Source organism: Carassius auratus, chromosome 23 (assembly GCF_003368295.1).
Source record: "Carassius auratus strain Wakin chromosome 23, ASM336829v1, whole genome shotgun sequence".
NCBI lineage: Eukaryota > Metazoa > Chordata > Actinopteri > Cypriniformes > Cyprinidae > Carassius > Carassius auratus.
In genome coordinates, this window is record NC_039265.1 from 5,254,794 (window position 1) to 5,274,373 (window position 19,580).

Sequence of the window (19,580 nt, forward strand, 5' to 3'; positions counted from 1 at the left end):
TCTTTTTAGAAAGTGCGTCAATTTTTACCGGCTCTCACTCTCTCCTGTCACTCTCTCTCTCTCTTCCTCTCTGTCTGTACCGGCCGGCAAACCATGGAGACACACCTCCTCAACTCAAGAAAAAAATAATTCCGACGTTTCCCGAGCGACCAATCAGCTGCAGATCTGCGATGGCCGCGTGCCTAAATAGAATGTTTATGTACGCCGAGAGCCAATCAGAATCAATGAGGGGCGGAGCCGAGCGAATCTCGCCTGGCTGCACGAGCAGGACAGAGTGGGCGTGGTGTCAGGCTCGGCGAGAGAGAGAAGCAAAACAATCATTTTTATCCCCTCTTACCGGCTGCTTTTAGAGTCTGTAGAGTCGTATTCCACACAATACTGTTAAATGCATCTTATCCTGCTCAGCACTAAATTCGACCGAGCGCTGGTGATTTTCCTTTAGTCACATTTGATCCAGGTTGAGAATGAGTTCCAAGCGGCTCCTCGAGCAGCCTCGAGCCGGCGACAGCACGCGTGAAGGGTGCGAGCCCGTCACTGGGAAAGCGCTCAAAACAAACGCGCTGCTCGAAGCTGCTTTAACGAACTCTGGCAAGGAGATCTCTCCAAATGGACATTATTATACCTCATCGAGAGAGAGGCACTACATTCACAAGAAAGTAAGTGATGTATGCTCGTTGAAGTTTCGCATACGCTCACCTTTTGGGGTTTTGACAGTTCGCTGCGTTTTTAAACATGTCAAAACGACCGTTGCGTTGCAAGTTGTACGATGGCAGCTCTGCCTTTCGATTAAAACTCAAGTTTGCATGGAGAAATTGTTTGTCGGGTATATGTAGTGTCATTTAATCGTTACAGTTATACTGTTATCTGCGTTAATCAAGCGAGGCGGTAACTGATTGGTAAAATGGCGACTTAACTTGAACGTTCAAAGTTTAAACGAAAACAAAAAAGCAGGGGGTTGGTACATTTAAGCGATTCTCCCCTCCCCCATGAAGTGTTTAACGCGAGTTGAAGCCGGTGTAAGGGTTTGTTTTCACAGGAACATTGTTTAATGTTTCATTTCAGGGCGAATGATGGCCTTTCGATAATATTTACAGATTAAAAACGAGTGTTTTCATGTGTAACTTACGTTGTGGTTTGGGAAAAAGGTACATTATTATGTTAACATAACATAACAGTTGGTTTATGCATCGTATATGGAGGAAGTAACCACATGCGACGTTAATTTATTTTAAAAACACGAGCGTTCACTTTAGAAGTGCGTTTAATTTGGCTGGCTGTGTAGCATGCAGTGCGGGACACGCCCCCTTCCATGATGACGCGTCGCAGAATGATGTATCTGCTCTGATGTGAGCGTGCACTTGACCGATACGAGCGGTGCAGTGAAAATTCGATGCCTGTCATGCAGCTCATGCATGATTGCAATGTTTTGGGGGCGTGAGTGCATTTTATTGAAGCACATTTAAGCTATCAGGAAGTATAACCTATGTGATTTTTTTAGGATTGCTGGTGTTTGTCTTTAATAAAAGTGCTTGTTATGAGAGGTATGCAGGTAATTTGAGTAATAACTCATCATTTAATATGGCACATCAGGAATGGGGAGGCAACTGGTAGACAGTTATATTACCAACTGATAGGATGCTTCATTAATTGAAAAAAAAAAAGAAATGTCAAATTTAATCTTCGACCCTAGTTTTTGGACAAATAACAATCAGCATTGAAGTTTTGTTTTGTTTCTGTTAGCTTTGAGCATAAATAAATAAATATATATATATATATATATATATATATATATATATATATATATATATTTATATATATATATATTTGCTTACAACAGTGGCTTATCAGAAAATGGGAATAGTGATATATTAAATTAATCATAATTCATTTTGTGATTCCAAAGGTCTCAAAATCAAAAACAGTGGGTGAGGGGTGAAATATGATTTCAGTTTACATATTTATTGTATGTTTTTTTTAGCATTTCAATTGAAATCAGAGCTAGATTATGTTGATATATTAATAATAATGTATTCATTTTAATGTTTTTGAGTCATCTTGTGGCCCCCTTGGAATTTTGCTGAGACGTCCTGCCATAGATTATCCCTGTTTTCACTTTACTTTTAGTTCAGTTTTAGTTTTTCGGTTTATATATATATATATATATATATATATATATATATATATATATATATATATATATATATATATATATATATATATATATATATATTTAAATTAATTTTTATTTATTAGTTTTAGTTGAAGTTAAGTTAAACAACAAAAAAGAGAGATAATTCTTTGTCAGCTATCTGAAATGAATACGTTTTTTTTAAGTAACAGAACGTTTTTTTGTTGTTTTATTTTAAGTTTTACTTGACTACAATAACCGTGGATGCACTCTCTTAAGTGCATTTAAAGTGCACAGTCTTTTCCTTTCAGGAAAATGATTGATGACTCATCTGGGACTATCCAAGGTTTTAAATGTTCTCCAGAAAGAGAATGTCCCTAATACCACTCTTACTGACTAGCAGTAGCAAATCATGATTCACATTTGGCTTTAAGAGGGGACAGGCCCTTCAACATGTCCTGATCCAACTTTCTGTTTTAAGAGGTTACCATGAAGAGAAAATTATTCTTGTCAAACATAACATCCTACACACCCATCATAAATAATATTACTATGCTGTAACTAACAAACAGAAGTGAATTGATTCCTTTCCTTTGGACACGTTGTATAACTGCTAAACCTTTTGTTCTCAGTTTGCATGTGGCAGAGAGGAGGATGAGCAGAGCTCAGGTGGGGTCCTTAAACATGGCTGCCCTGCTCATCGCTTGATCCTGAATGGCTTTAGGCTACAAGACCAAACCCACATGGAGGCTCTGAGCCCAGTGAGAGGGCCTGGGGAGCCAGGATATCACCTGCCATCTCCCGAGACACCGCACCTGCACACGTCCTCCATCATCCCCGTCCCACATGACAGGTCAGTTCTGATAGTTGTCACTATAGAGAGCACTGTGCAGATGACACCGTTTGGGTGATATAGTAGTTGTATTAATGCATATATAGCATTCAGTGTGTGTTGTATGCCAATACAATACTAGTCAAAAGTTTGGGCTCTTTTACTTTTACACTTAGTTTGTTTTTCATTAACTTTTAAACAGTTTAATCTATAGTTTTTTTTTTCTTAAACTCATTCCCAGACTGAACCTTGTTGAAGTAAGTAAATAACTTAGAATTTTTTGGTCACTTCATACTTTCAACATTTTTTATTTGTGCTTATGTATTGTATTGTTTCAAAAAGTGGATAGTTGCGGCATTTGGATTCTTGAAGTAAAAACTCATTTCATCTTCTCCATAGGGAAACCTAATTTTTAGCAATAAGTCATATGAGACAGACCTACTGTGAGGTCCACAGTTGTTAATTGATGGTATATGCTTTTGTTGAACCCATTCATTTGCATTATTTGTGTTTAACAGCTGAATTTGTGGGGGAAAACTACATTACCCATGATGCTGTACAGAAACTCCACCAATCAGAGAGTCTTGATGAGAAGATTGTGCCAAAAAAGCTATGTTGTCAATGCACTTAAATATTAGTAAGCCTTAGCATTAGTAAGCAATAAACTTAAAATATATTTTCTATACGTAAAATCAACAACCTTTAAAGAGCCACACAGATGGGAAATCAAAAATTACCTGTATTACAGTGTATGATGTAGCTGTCCATCAGTGTAAACAATGTGCAAAGTAATTAAACCAAAAAGTACACGATTTATAAAGTTATTGGCTTCTAAAGTAAGGAGTCGACTCTGAATCACTGAAACGAGTCGTTATAGATTTCAAATCTTTTGCCCATCTCTATGTACGTCACTAGGAGCACTTTGCATAATAATCTCCGCCTACCGTGTTGGGAGAAACAAAACTCTGACCTGCCCCCCCCCCCCCCCCCCCCCCCCCACACACACACACACACAGACGCTCTGGTTGGTGTGAGAGCATCATGTCGAGGAGACAGTGTGTTTTTAATTGTAAAGGCAAGTTTGTTATATTTTCACTGCCAAAGAATGAAGATCAGAAGAACCAATGGCTAAAATTCATTTTTACCACAATAACAGAGCAGTACAACAAATCTCTTTTGTTGTGTTCACAACATTTCACGGATGACTGCTTTCCAATCTCGGTGAGTACAAGGCGGGATTTTCAAAGCGTTTGGCCATAAAAGAGGGTTCATTACCAACTTTATTTAGACCAACAAGCATCTTCGAATCACAACGCGAAGTATGATCATGAAGTTATGTGTTTGTTTTCTCCCGAGCGTCTTATCAGTATGTGTGCTGTCTGCAGCCTGTCTGCGCTGATCTTCATTTACAGACACGTCATTAAAATGAAGTGTAACAAGTGCTGCTAACAGATATTCTGTGATTAATTAATCCATATGAAAACAACGCGATGTCTGGATTCAGATTCAAACTGAAGCGCGCGGCTTGAATACACACACACAGAAGAAAAAGCAGCGAGACTGTTCAAGTTTTTTATTTTACTGTTTGCTTCGCGATAAGAGGAATAAGACATAATTCACCCCAAAAAGATGCTAACGCATTGTTTACCATGAAGTTGTGTGCGGAACAACCAATCAAACCTGACTATGTTAGTTGACCAATCAGAACACAGTATGCTACCGAAAGGTGGGGTTTAAGGAAACTTAATCTTTTGAACAGCTTCGCGCGAACCGAATTGCGAATTGAGGTAATTTTAAAATGATATTTTGACAAAATGACAATGTTTTTTAACCTTGGATGGAATTAAACCGATTTTACAGGATTTATAAACAGTGATAGGAAGCTTAGAATTTTCATCTTACTGGCTCTTTAAATTAATAGTTTTATATTTGTCCATCATTCTTAAATTGATTGTTATTTGCAATGCTTCACGGGATTGTAGTTCTTTCCCTCACTAAGCCGTTAAGTACACAGTCTTGTACCTTTTTCAAATGTATTTTTGTTTCAGATGAAAGTTTGAAATGTTGTGTTTTACCTTTAGTTTATGGTAACACTTTAACAAAGACTGAAAAAGTGGGCAGACACCACTGCATTAATGAGTAGGTGTGTCCAAACTTTTGAATGGCAGTAAAGATTGTTATAGTTATTCACATGCTGTAGAGTAAGTTAAGATATGTTAAATTCATGCAAACCAGGCCTGAGGGAAACATTAGAGACATGTGTTACGTGAGTCATAGATCTCACTTGTACTCTTATTGATTTGATTGTCAAGTTGCTTTCTAGGTTTAATGGCTCAGTCTGTTTAAAAGTGAAATGAAGTGTTGCTTGATCAGACATGTTTTAATCTGTCATTCCACTCACTTGCATTCAAGCCTTTACGGTGAACTTCATTAACTTAAGCTCTCAAATCATTCTTAAGACAAACGTTGCATTGAGTGTCTTGTAGCCAGTGGCTTTTACTGTCTACATGACCCTCAGCGTACCAGAGGCTGATTGTAATGTAATGGCACAGGATGGCGTGAAGGAGACAGACGGGCCTCTTGGTCAGTGTTCAGTCAGTGTTTATGCAGTCTTCATTTTTGGCGTGTTTAGGAGGAATGTCTGATCAAATCTAACAATCTGTCAAAGTTTCTGTCATTTTCACTGTTTAGCTGCCTTTTCTTTTCCGTTTTTTGTCTTTCATACTCTCATTCACATCTTTCTCTTAAATCATATTCATCACAAATACATCTAATAACACTGTCATCATTTACTCTTGCCAAGAGAATCAAGCAAACGACTCAAAATTGTGTTCAAAAGAAAGTCAAACAGGATTTCTGGGTGAATTATGGCGTTCAAGGACACATCACCAATCCAGACTAGGTTGATTATTAAAGGGGACTGAAGCTTGGGGCCAAAAGGTGTTTAAGAGATATGTAATCTGGTTTTGTATGTGCATAAACCACCATCAGCATTGATAAGTAGGTCAGTTTGAATTGATGTGGGTGCGTGGGATGCTTTTGTGAATTGACTATGTACTGTATGTGTGTGTATAACTAAATATGCTGATATAGCAAGTTCAAGCAAATTACTTTTATTTTATATTTACAATAAGGCTTTTATAATGCTCACTGAATTTATTACTTAGTACTTAGTACATGTTCATAGTCTTTTCTGAGCAAGTTTCCTGAACACTCCCCCTGCCTGCCATTGGTTAGCTAAACAGATAGCCCCGCCCCAAACTTACACCATTGGTTGAGCTGTTGCTGTGTCAGACTTGACAAGATAGTTAAACAAACAGAGCAATGTTTTGATAGCACCACAAACCCTGCATATTAAACTAGAATAGAAGTACCTATAAAAGAAAGTTACTTGTGAGCTTTAATTTACATTTTTTATTTGTAAAAATTCGTTTTATTGTGCCACTTATTATTCTGTCAATAGAAAGTATTGCAGCAATAACTGTGATGCTACAGTTGTGGCTTGGTGTTTCTATAACATCAATGTGGCCTAGATTTTAATTTTAAATGATACCTGGATCTCATACTCCCTAAGGGTTTGTAAATGTATGCAAAACTCTCAGATACGCAGGCAAATGGCTTGTCCCTTCACTGCAGTGTTACAGTGAGAAAAGCTGATGTTTGTCAGATAAATCCAATACAAGCTCTACCTGTCATATTTTATGATCACTTCATAACTCATATTCACCTGCAGTACTCTTTTTTTCCTGCTATACATCTGTCACATTTGCCGTCTTTTATGCGTGTTTATATGTGCTTGGCAAGTATCTCAAGGTTTTATGGTCAAAAAAAGAAATGACTGTACTTATCAGTAACAATTATTATATGTATAATAATATGAAATGTTCAATTAATTGTCTACAATGGTTTTAATTTAGCAAACAACAAAGTATAATAATTAAAACAAAAAGAGGAGAAAGTGCCACTTATCTATCAAAATCAGGCATTAATAAGAATAATAATATAAAGACTTTTGATTATGAAATTATCCAAAACACTACAGCAAAGCAGAATCATTAATTAAATATAATATATTGGTTTTGGAGCCAGCTCTTTCATTTTATATGAGGATCTTGTCATTGAATTCATTGCCTTTTTGGCCATTGAAATAAATCTCTATTAGCTACACCCAGTTGTAAATTGTTATAGGCTCTGTTGTATTGTACACAGAGTGCAGTCACTATGCATTGAAGTCCTGCTAAGTTATTTTTTTTTTTAGAGTGCAGGAACTGCAACACCTTTTTTGCAAATGTGACGCCATTCAGACTAACACTGGAAGAATTAGACGCAGTTGACATTTAGTCCTGCCTTTAGATTCTCAGTCAGACAGGTAAACTTGCAATTGAAATGAATGAGAGAAACTATGTCTTATTGATTCACACATGACCGTATGTGGTGCGCAAGTAAATCCTTCAATAATTTAGTGTGTTTGCACTCACATGTGTTCAGGAGATAAGGACCGATCATACACTTCTTGAGTAGCTCTACACACATTAGTCTTTCATTGACATGTCCAGGCTTGCCTGACAAATCAGTAAAAAGTCACTGCTATACACTGTGGCTGATAGGTCACACTGGCAGCAAGTTTATGCTTGAATCTATTCATCTCTTATCAGCGTTCATCTAAAGTAAAGTGAGAGACAAAAGCCAAGGTGGAAGGTAGAAAGTCCAGCAGGTTGAAGCCCTTGCTTTTTGAGTTAGTCTTGTATCTGCTTGTGCAAGCCTTTGAGGCTACATCTACATTAATCCGGATATGTTTGAAAAAGGCGTCTTTGTTTTAAAACGCTCCCGTCCACACTAGCATTTTCAACCGTTTTCCCAAAAGTGTCTCATACACACTGAAACATCAGAAAAAGTTAGATTTGCTTTCTGCGCAAGCATAAAGCCTAAAAAATCTCACTGGAAATGAAACACATGGAACATACATAAAGCATTTTCATGCAGTTTTTCTGACAGGATTATTTTATTTATGAAAATAACTCACCATTCACTGACGTGTCCAGGTCGCACAAACTCATGATTGTATGTCAAATATAAAATGCAACTGCCCTCATGTTTTGCCGCAAATAGCGATTGCGTATAATCTTGCTTTCATCTTTGCAGGACTGTGATATGAAGAGTGTACAAAGTAACACATCTATAGCAGTAGTGTGAAAGTGCATAGACATAAGGTGCATGATTCTAATATAAATACAGATATCTATTGGTATATGCGTCACATGACTAAACTTGCGTCATTGTTTTCAAATTCTAAATTAAATGGTATTTTCAAATGTATCCACTTTGGAGAGTGTTTTCAAAAAGCAAAATTTTCCTTTATTAAAAACGCCGTCTCAGTGTGGACGGAAGGCCAAAACAGAGAAAAAGATGCATTTTCAAACGAAAACTTATAAGTGTGGACAAGGCCTGAAATAATCTTCAACAAAAAGGTGAAGTCAGCAAAATTTAGGTTTCATATGAACAAGTCCAGTCATGTGGTCATCCTTATTAGTGATTGTCCGATATATGGCCAATGCCAATTTATTCAAAATGCCTTTTTCAAATACCGGCATCGGTCGATAAGTTTTTCTGCTTGGCCAATGTGTTGAGGTGAGACTTTTATTTTGACGCCTATCGGCCCCATGTTTCCAAGATATCAGCATTGGCGACGGCTGTCAAAAAAACAACATCAGAGGAAGGAAAACATAGAAAAATGCTGTAGGGCCGCAAAACGATTAATTGCGATTAATCACATTCAAAATAAAAGTTTGTGTTTACCCACTTACACATTACAGTATGTGTATATTTATTATGCATATATAAATACACACATATATGTAGATATTTTAAGAAATATATTTATACTTGTATATAATTTATATAAATATAAATGTTTTATCTAAAAACATATTTTCCTTAATATATACATGCATGTGTGTGTATTTATATATACATAATAATATACACCATACACAAACACATATAGTATGTAAACAAACTTTTATTTTGTATTCAATTAATCGTGATTAATCATTTGCAGCCCTAAAATGTTGAAAGATGCCGCATTACTGTATCCTATGAGACATTTTTTCTTTGACTAATTGTTGGATTGGACAAAATTACCCGAAATGGGATAAAAAAGATGCAAAATTAACTACATTTCTATATCTGAGGTGATAGGTTGGATGGATGCATCTGACGAAGCATATTAATTTTTTCACATGCTATTTTTATATACTACCCTTCAAAAGTAAAAGTCTGTAAGATTTCTACCTTTATTCATCAAAGGTGCATTAAATTGATCAAAAGACAAAAGTGACAATAAGGAGATTTGTAATGTTATTTCAAATAAATGTAGTTCTTTAAAACTTTCAGTTCATCAAAGAATGCTGAACTAAAACAAATTATACTCTATTATACACTGTTTCAAGTATACTTGGACTGAATACTGTAGACTAATGTCTGTAAAAGAGTGCAATTGAGAGTTGTGTTTTTATGTGAGTAATGATGATTACTTTCTTTATAATTAATCACACTAATAGCCACGTTAAACTGATTTGCGGTGTGTTTACAGAAGAGGTTACCGCATCTGTAGTTCCAGCTGACTGACTTCGTCACACTGAAACCTCTCCGTGGGTCATGACCTCTGCTCTCAGAATCTATGGGGTCAAAGGAACCCTCATATAAGAGCCACTGGAATGACTCATGTGTTCACGTCAACAAGCACGTAGCTCACGTCTGGCCAGCCAGCAAGCTATTAAAATCTGAAGGGTGAGTGGGAGGCATTCCTTCGTCATCTATAACTCAGCTACAGCGTTCCTTTGGCTTGCCCAAGCTCACAAAGCCTAGGGTGAAACTGTGACCGCTTGAGAACGACAGACACCCTTGTGCCTCGACTTGATAGATTTGCTGTAATTATCATCTGTTATGACTCATTGTGTTGATATTATCAGAAGCCACAACATATAATAGTGTGAACGGCGCGCTCATCATGACTCGCGTTACGTAGCAGAGGATGAGTGTCTATGAAACTGAAGAGAGGAACCAAAACTTTCAGATGATATTTGAGGGGACGCGCATCAGATGCGTGCAGTTTAATTGGCTGCTTTATTCCACATACGAAAAAGAGAAACAGAAGATTGATGATTCATCGTATTTTTAGTTCTTTCCATCTGACATGAGAGGTCACTGAGAAAGTACCACATTTAGGCCTTGTTTACACCTGGGTTTGAAGCCAGTTTGAAATCAGCCTTTTTTACTTTCTTTATCCTTGTGATTCTTCATTTGTGTGACTTTTTTAAATTTTACCTTTTGTGAACTTTATTAAAAATACATATATATATATATATATATATATAACGGTTCACAAAATTCATGGTTCGGTTCGATACGATACACTGATGTCACGGTTCGGTTCGGTACGTTTTAGATACAGCAAAATGTAAAAACATCTCAACTTTTCAGAATGCCGCAAGCGCACCACGGGTCATGTGACAAGAACTAACCAATCAGGTTCATCCTTTCCCACAACAACGTTGAAAGCTCAGCCAAGATGAAGGAACAGCTGATCATAGTTGTATATGGATTTCAATTTTGAAATAAATTTAGTAGCAGAGCTACTGCAAGCGATTTTTAGAACTGCAAATCCATTTATCCTTTGCTGAAATTTCCGCGTCTCATGGAGAGGGCACGTCATTGTTGCTTAGCAAAGACAGACGCCACATGAGCGCTTCTGCCTGAGTGCTTTGGAAAGGAGGAGAAAGCGGCGCGACTAGCGTTTTCCCCGCGTTTTTAGCCCCTAAGGCGCTCGCTCACTCAGCACGCGCTGAAGGCCCGTTGCAAAATGTCTAATGCATTTAACAGACCAGAAATAGAAGATCCTCCAATAACCAACAGGTTTGGTGTTTGGGTGCACTTTGGATTCCCTGTAAGCTATAATGGTGTACCGGTGTCTGAATGCTGCGGGGATAGTTTGTTGCGTGTATGTTTCGCCTTTTTTTCGTCTTTTCCCAGATACTGACACAATAAGGTGATGTCGGCGTAAATGAGTTGACATGTTTCAAGTATTGCCGTTGGTGTTTTTTTTTTTTTTTTTTTTTTCGCTGGTGTACCCTGTCATGTAGCAGATGCGACATACCATTGTTTTTTTATCCACCACTCTCTTGCCATCACCATTATAGCTTAAAGGGAATCCAAAGTGCACCCAAACACCAGACCTGTTGGTTATTGGAGGATCTTCTATTTCTGGTCTGTTAAACACATTGGCCATTTTGCAACGAGCCTTCAGCGCGTGCTGAGTGAGCGAGCGCCTGACTGAGTAGCTACTAGCCTAACATAAACATATAACTATAAGTTGGTGTTTTTTTCTTCTTCGGGAGTGTCAGGGGCGTTGCCTGTTACGTCGTTTTGGTTATTGGGCTAACTTGTTGAACGCATATCATTATATTTCTCTCTCTCTCTTTTTTTTTTTTTTTTTATATAATTAATTAGTCCAACGAACCGTTCGGTACATAATGAACCAAAAGCCTCATACCGAACGGTTCAATACGATGATATATATATTATACTTAAACTTCCTCTAAAATTTCTTTCCTTATCCTTTGACATCATCAGGCCACTCGGGCTATAGCTACGAATTCAGTCTATATATCACAGGGGAAAAATGTGGTGTTTCTTGTAACACATGGAACTGAGTTGCGAAATTCTTTACACGTTGATATATAAATAGACTAATAATTTAATAACACTTATCTCGTTATGCCAAAATTACTATGATTAAAAATATTTTTAGGGTTTTTTGTGGTGTTTTTTTTGTATTAATTTAGACAAGATAGTAAAACATTAAATATCAAGTGTTTAATGGTTATCATACGTAAAATTAAATCATTATCTGTTTTTTGGTATTGAGCTGAATCCTTATAGTATTTTGAAATTATTCTTCTATAGCAGTTTTACTTGTAAAAAAAAATGTTTACAGTTAGTGGCGCAATTTAATTTAATATAGAAATTTAAAGGGATATTTTACCCAAAAATGAAAATTCTGTCATTTATTACTCATCGTCGTGTCGTTCCAACCCCATGAGACCTTTGTTTATCTTTGGAACACAAATTAAGATATTTTGGATGAAAGGTCTCACAGGTTTGGAATGACATGAGGCTGAGTAATTAATCACCGAATTTTCAGTTTTGGGTGAACTATCCTTTTAATCTTCAGTCAAATAAGACATAAGACATGCACTAAACGCACTAAAAAAGTCCAGCAGTATGAGCTACATACCTGCTGCCGTTCAGCTGGACAATCTGAAAAATCACTATTATTCCGTTACTTTGGATTGCTCGTTTTGTTTTTTTATAACAGCGGATACTTGCACAACTAATGCTGCTCGAGGGAATCGTTCAGTAGTTTTAAAGCAGTGTTTTCTAGTACCAAACTTACCAAATGCAGCTTTGAAGCTTTCATGGTCCAAAATGAGGATGTGGCCACAATTGTGTAATTTCTGGCAGACATAAATTCAGCCCCAGACGCCAGCTCTGACCCCAGACATCAGCATGGTTTGTCCTGTGCACTCGGACAGCGAGCGAGTGTGCAAGAAAAAACGGCAGAACCATAAACAAGTTTATTTTTTTTCTACCAGACCTGAACTCTTGTTGAGGAATGCTGGTTGTGGACTCGTTGTTTGTCTTTAGGGAGACGAAGAGCCAGTTAATCAAATGTTTTTACTGGCTGCACTGCCTCGATTGCCCAAAGCTATGCTGTTTACTTTTTTGATTATAGTTTTCATTTGTTATTTTGCTCATATTTTGCTCGTCATTATAGCTCCTTCGCAGATTGTGGTGTGCCGCACCGAGTGAAGAAATTCAGCCTCCTTTTGTATCCAACTGCTTGTTTGTGTATTTTGCTCCTGGGCACATTGATCATTATTTTATGGAAGTTGTTTATGAGTCTTTCTTATGAGATCTTTCTGATCAAGAGGTGCGAAGAATGTTTTACTGATATTTATCCTTCTGAAATTAGTCTATTATGTGCATGTGTGGATAACTTTACAGATTTTACTGCTCCCGGCCTGGCTGTAAATTGTCATTGCATGATGATTCTTGGATTTTTGGTTCTTGATAGATTCAATAGAAAGGCAGGAACTGGAGGAAAGCACAGTTAAGGCTCTTTCTCTTCTTTAACATTCACACACCCACATCTTACATAATCATTAGAAGAATTCCCAACTTTTTCTTGGGAATAAATGGCAGCCTACTCTGACTTCTAAAAACAGCTAGATCTCTCCCTTTTTTCTCTCAGTTCCCCCTTTTCCAGATGAATCCTGTCATGCTTCCAGCAGCTTCTCCAAAACCTCTGCAGTGTCATAAAAAACCTGGTTGATTTGAGTTTGGTTTTCCATGATGCTTAGGAAATCATGTGCTCTTTGATATGTTTAGCCTTGGGCAAATTTTTTTTTTAAATTGTTGAGATTTTAGTATTTTTAAGCCTCGTCCTCAACTCTGCAGTGACCCAGTGGCCTCTACACTTTGCTCCGGGTCATGGCACCAGATCCAGCTCTAAATCCCTACAATATGAGAGCCCTGTTCCAGGATCAAGGCCGCTTCGCTGTCTTAAACTTCTCACATTCATTCAAACCCACACACTCACACAAAGATTACTTTAAGCCTTGTAAAATAATTTTTGCTTTCAAAAATTGTTTTTTTTTTAAATCATAAGTCACATCAACAATAAAGCAGGAAAACAAACAGACAGTATCTTATACCATTTATTTTAGGTGTCACTCCATTTTCCATTATCTTATGGTTTCATATCTACTCTGAAATTATTTTAACATGATCAGTCCTTAAAATTAATCCAGGATTGAGTTTTATCTTGAATAATAGCTGACAAACTTCCCTGCAATGGTTTTCTGCTTTGTTTTTTACAGAATAAAATTATTTTGTAAGTTGACAGTATTTGACATAATTACAACAAGAAAATAATAAAATAAAATACCAGGAACCAATAGGGTCCATTTTTGGAAGATTTACAAGCATTCATATAAAACTTAGCATTTTATCAAATTTATTTAAAAATATTTTTTTATTATTTGATTTGTAGGTCGTTTTAGGGTTTAGCGTTTTAGTCGTTTAGTTTGTGATCAGGTTATGGATCACTGAAAAAAATCATATGATATTCTTGTCATATCGCATTGCCCATCCTACTAACATGCATATTGAGTGTGAGTGTTTTGGTGAGAGAATTTATCTTATTCACTTCCATTGTAAGTACCTCACAGTTATCCATATTTACAAATTTAAATTAATTTTTGTGGTATATGTCACAAAACCTACTGGTTAAGCTTGACTTATACTAAAGCTGGAATATTCATTCATGTTGTTTCTGCTAGCATTGAACATGCATTGTTGTGCTTACTCAGCACTGACCCCCTCACCTTCAAAGACTGTGGTCCATTGTCGAGTTTGGAACAAGTCAGGGTGGTTTTGCTGGTTTCCGTTTCCAATGTTTGCTTTATCTCCTGCTTGTTCGCATTTGCTCTAAACATTAGGCTGCTGTCTTGTGATCCCGGCAAACTACATTATGCACACAAACACACTTAAATGTACTATCTAGCTCTCTGCTGAGTTCCTAGAAAACACTAGCGGTATTTACGGCCACACCCAGAGTGGTGAATTTAGAGCGGCTGAGTGGCAGCCTCTTCGCCTGAACCACAGGGTCCAAATAAATCCTTGAAACAAAACAAGACTACACTGCAGCGTGACTTGTGTGCCAGGGCCTTGGATTGATGTTCAAGGTCTACTGTGTAGGTTGACTCAACTATGAATGAACTACATGAAATCATCTACTGCAGTGGTTCTTAAGCTTTTTTGGGCCAGCGCCCCCTACCCTTTTTTTTTTTTTTAGAATATATTGAATTCCCTTTTTTATGACATAGGGCCCTTTGTTAACGATCTAAGCGCATGGTCTAAAACGTATGGTGCAGGTGCTCTCAGGGTGTGTCCAAATCCACTTTTACTAGTATAACAAGGGGAAAGACACAATCGGCGCTCCCGGTGCATGATCTAAAAGGGTATTTTTTTGGGCATAACGTACAATAAACCATTCAGTGTCTCATACCCCATTCCCTTTAACAACGAGTTGTGCTCATACCATGGCGGATTCGCTATTTAAATGGCAGAATTTTAAGGCACACAGAATGCATCTCCAGAGAGCAGTCAGATCTGCTCATGCGTGAGCAAATAGGTAGGTTTATTCTGATACATGGAATAACTATCCATTATGACATGTATGAGATTTTTTTTTTCATAGTTTGGCTGGTCCTGCGACATATAGTCAGGGGCGACTTATCAAAATTAATTTGACATGAATCAAGAGAAATGAATCAAGAGAAAACATTACCGTCTACAGCCGCGAGAGGGCGCTCTATGCTGCTTAGTGCTCCTGTAGTCTACACTGAAAACATAGAGCGCCCTTTCGCGGCTCTAGACGGTAATGTTTTCTCTTGGTTCTTGGTTCTAAATAAATGCGACTTATAGTCCAGTGCGACTTATATATGTTTTTTTCCTCGTCATGACGTATTTTTGGACTGATGCGACTTATACTCCGGTGCGCCTTATAGTCCGGAAAATACGGTAAGTTTTCTTATACACAATAATATTCTTTTACACTGCAATCCTTTAATTTGAACGTGCGTTGTGGACCCGCCCAGAGGCGCATTTTCTACTTACACGCTCTTTAAAGGTACAATTTGTAAGATTTTTGCAGTAAAATATACAAAAACCACTAGGCTAGTGTTATATATTTTGTCCAGCTGATTACTAACAATATCTCTAATGTTTTCAACTACTTGTAAATCATGAGAAAAAATTCCCATTTTGAACAGTGACACGGGGCAGTGCAGTCGCCTGTCAATGACTTTAGTTACCCTTTGTTACCGCCTTTACTAACGTAGAAACCACATGACAACAGTGTCGTGGACAAATGCGGAAGTAGTGTCTAGCGTCCAGCAAAACACTAGCTTGCTTCAAGCTAGGACTACACGATGTGTCGTTTAAGTATCGATATCGCGATGTACGTATCCACGATAGTCACATCGCAGGATGTGCGATGTAGACTGTCGTAGTTGATCCGTTATTCATTAACTGTCCCTGGCCCTTGACGAATGTGATTCGCGGATTAATTGCACAGCTTAACCATCATAGAGTGAAAGTTTATCATTGACAGGACTGAAAACCACATGTAAGTTTAACAGGGCAGAGAGAGATGGAGCATATTAATCAATTGACACGATGGTGTCGATGTTTAAATCATTTAAAATGAGAATGTAAGTGTGCTCACCCCATTTTTGTTTGTAAGAAAAAATATCGCAATGTATATCGTAAGAAAAATAAAATATCGCAATGTCATTTTTTCCCAATATCGTGCAGCCCTACTTCAAGCAGTTCCTCATTTACTTCTTCTCGCACGTTTTATGGTGGATTGTGTTACTTATTTATGGAACATAATTACTTCATACTCTCTGCCGCTGTTTCTGTCGACAAGGACAGCTCCCATAAACGTCAGCGTACGGGCCAACCAAACGACCAGAGAAGAGTTTTGGACAAGAGGAGAGAAAGAGCGAAGATCAATATCGGTGTTGCATTTTCTAGATGGAGAGAGCTTCGCGACAAATTTCAACTAGAAAGAGATGCCGATCTCGCTTGTGTTTTTCTCAACAGGTGAGTTGTTTTGATTCGTAACTTTACAGAAAACGTATGCTATTATAACGATCAACAAGATTAGTATTATGGGGCGTACACGCCAAACGCGGGGCATCGTGTCTCTAGACCTGCGCAATGACATGTCTGATCCATAGTCTGATTGCGTCTTTGTATCCGTTAAATCAATGATTTATCTTTTCATCTGATTGATGATTCATCGCTCCTTCTTAGTCTCATCAATCCACGTGATTGTTATTGTTTTGGTAGTGCGCTCTCTCGTGACAGGTCCTACAACCTGTACTTTTAAATAACAAAACAAATAAATAAATATTGCACCATTGATTTTAGTCTTTAGACCAGGTTTGAGTCAGTCTATGTCGCAGTCTATTTTCAGTTCTTTAAAATAGCAATGCACCAACAATACACCTGAACACACCTCCTTTTTGAAACTAGCAAAAACATTTGCGCCGCATTACGCCAGATGTATGATAGGGCCCATAGTGGACATTGTTATTTTGGTGCGTAAATACCACATTTCTACATGCAACTGGAAGAAATGTTAACACTACTTTATTATATTTCATATATTTTGTGAGAATATTTCAAAGTTTCAACCCTAATTCTAGAAAAGTTGTAAAATGATCAAATCTGTGATTGACAAAAGTACAAAGAAGAGATTTCCAAAGCTTTGACTGACCAATTTAAATGTATTTTGTTAATATAAAGACTGCAGCACACTCCAGAAAAGTTGGGATAGAGGCAGAATAAAAATAAAGAGGATATAGAATAGCCAAATAAACTGTTTTGAAAGTTTTCACCAAGCAAGTGAATTGGTAATAGGTGAGGGTATCATGTTCGGGTATAAAAGGAGCTTCTCATTCTTTGCAAGCAAAGCTGGATCATGGCTCAGATTTGTTTTTATATTAACAAAATAAAATAAAGTCTGCTAGTGAAAACATTGACTTTTTTTCTTTTTTACTTCAGTCAATTAAATTAAGGTAAAAGTGAACAAACGTCAATAAAATTTAAAAACTTGCTTTTTTTGTCAGTGTGGTATGTCAGTGTGGAAAACACATTTTAAAATATATTTAAATAGAAAGCATTTTTTTTTTCAAATGGTAGAGGAGCAAAACGGCCACGTGAATATAAAGTAGGCTATATTTGTGAGCTTTGAATTAACTCTTTAGAAATTTGGCATTCAATCCAACCGCAGCCAATTAGCAAACAAAATGATATCAAATAGATTTTTCTAAAGAAGAAAAAGGATCTCATGCTTTATCGTGTTTAAATGCTTGCTAATTTTTTGACAGGAAGTTCGGCAGCTGTGCTACAGAACGTCAAGTGAAGACTGAACTAAAAAGTCATTGCTAAGGAAATGAAACATTGTCTAGTCTATAAGGAGGAGTATTGGTGTAAACCAGCAGCTAACACTAACACTACTACAGTACTACACTGGCAGCGAACGGCGCGACAGGTTGCGTTAAAGCATAAAGCGTAACCCTATCACAATACCATTTCATCCCAATGTGAATCAGCGTTTCAGTTACAACTTCACATCTGTGTGATATTGTGAAACACGTCTCTGTTGCTAATAAGATTAAGGTAGTGTGGTTTCTCTGAACTGTTGATTCAGCAGGGTTTGGCTACTCACTGTGATTACTTGACCCCATAATCTGATTTGCCACAGTATTATGGGATTACATTGGGTGAGAGGGCAGTCTGGATTTACATATAGTCATTGAGCAATAATTATTGAGCCAACTCCAGGAGATCAGTGTATGGGCCAAGTCAGATCCAATCACATCGCCACTGAGCTTACTAAGATGTCAAAAGTATTGGTACTTTGGTACTAAATTTAAAATACTGGTAGTAGTATTGGCTCACTTTGGTGTAGGATTTACTTTGAAACAATATATAAATTGCTAGTATTTTATTTCATCAAATAATTACAAACAAACAGCAAGTGATACATTGAACTAAATATGGAATTTAGTAGAAAGACAGAATTTTCTTGTAAGATATTCTTACATAATCTTTTTATTTGCAGTTTTGAAAAATTGCTTTTTACAGTCTACTTCAAGCCACTGCCGTTAAGCTCCCATGAGTACTGACTTGCATGTGTGAGCGGTAATGTGGCTGTGTGCATGAACGGTCAAATGCACTTCTCGGTCAAAATGCTCAAGTGTGATTGCACCATATAATAATTGCTGTTAATAATTTTCATCGTCTGGTTGACTACGTCTTGTATTAATTTTTCTGAAAATTCCTGTCATATGCACATAAACTGACAGTCACCACTTATAAGCTACTACTAAATTTTGTAGAAACGCAATTTTCTGTAAAGTTGCTTTGTAACGATTTGTATCGTAAAAAGCGCTATACAAATAAACTTGAATTGAATTATGTACTGCTATTGAACAGATTTAAGCTAAGACTGTTTTGTTTATTTTTTATTTAATTTGACTTATTTACTTTGTTCTTTCCTGTATCTTTGTTTTTCATTTTAGTACTGTTTACTTTATTCGTTTCTTGAAATCTTGGCAATACTACTTAACTGCTAAATACAGTAATTGAACACAGTTTAGCTAATTTAATTTGTTCATCTTTATAATAATGTTTAACTTTTTGAATGTAATTTTTTTTGTTGTGATCTAATAGTTCCAGAGAAGCATGAAATATTCACTTGTTTTGACTAATGATATTTTGGTTCTCTAGGTGAAGTTTGTTTTAGTTTACAGCATTACTAATGAATTTGCGGTGCAAATAATGCTGTAATGTTGCTAAATCTTTTTCATCTTTTTGTTGCGAAATGTTTGCATAGCACTTTTGGGACTTTTCATTGTGATCCACTGTGAATGTGGGGATTTTTAGTCAATACTTTTTATCCATTTCATATACTGTAGCTTT

General features: G+C 36.9%; 1 protein-coding gene across 2 annotated transcripts in view; it reads left to right on the forward strand.

Moving 5' to 3' along the window:
- Positions 1–265: 265 nt before the first annotated feature.
- Positions 266–19,580, forward strand: part of slc2a4rg (SLC2A4 regulator) — a 56,960-nt gene continuing 37,645 nt past the window's right edge. The window contains exons 1-2 of one of the 2 annotated variants that reach the window (XM_026199371.1): positions 266–656; positions 2,761–2,981. In XM_026199371.1, coding sequence (XP_026055156.1) covers positions 465–656; positions 2,761–2,981 — 413 coding nt within the window. In that variant the 5' untranslated portion in view covers positions 266–464. The remainder of the gene's footprint in view (positions 657–2,760; positions 2,982–19,580) is intronic. The other variant, XM_026199372.1, reaches the window with a different exon arrangement.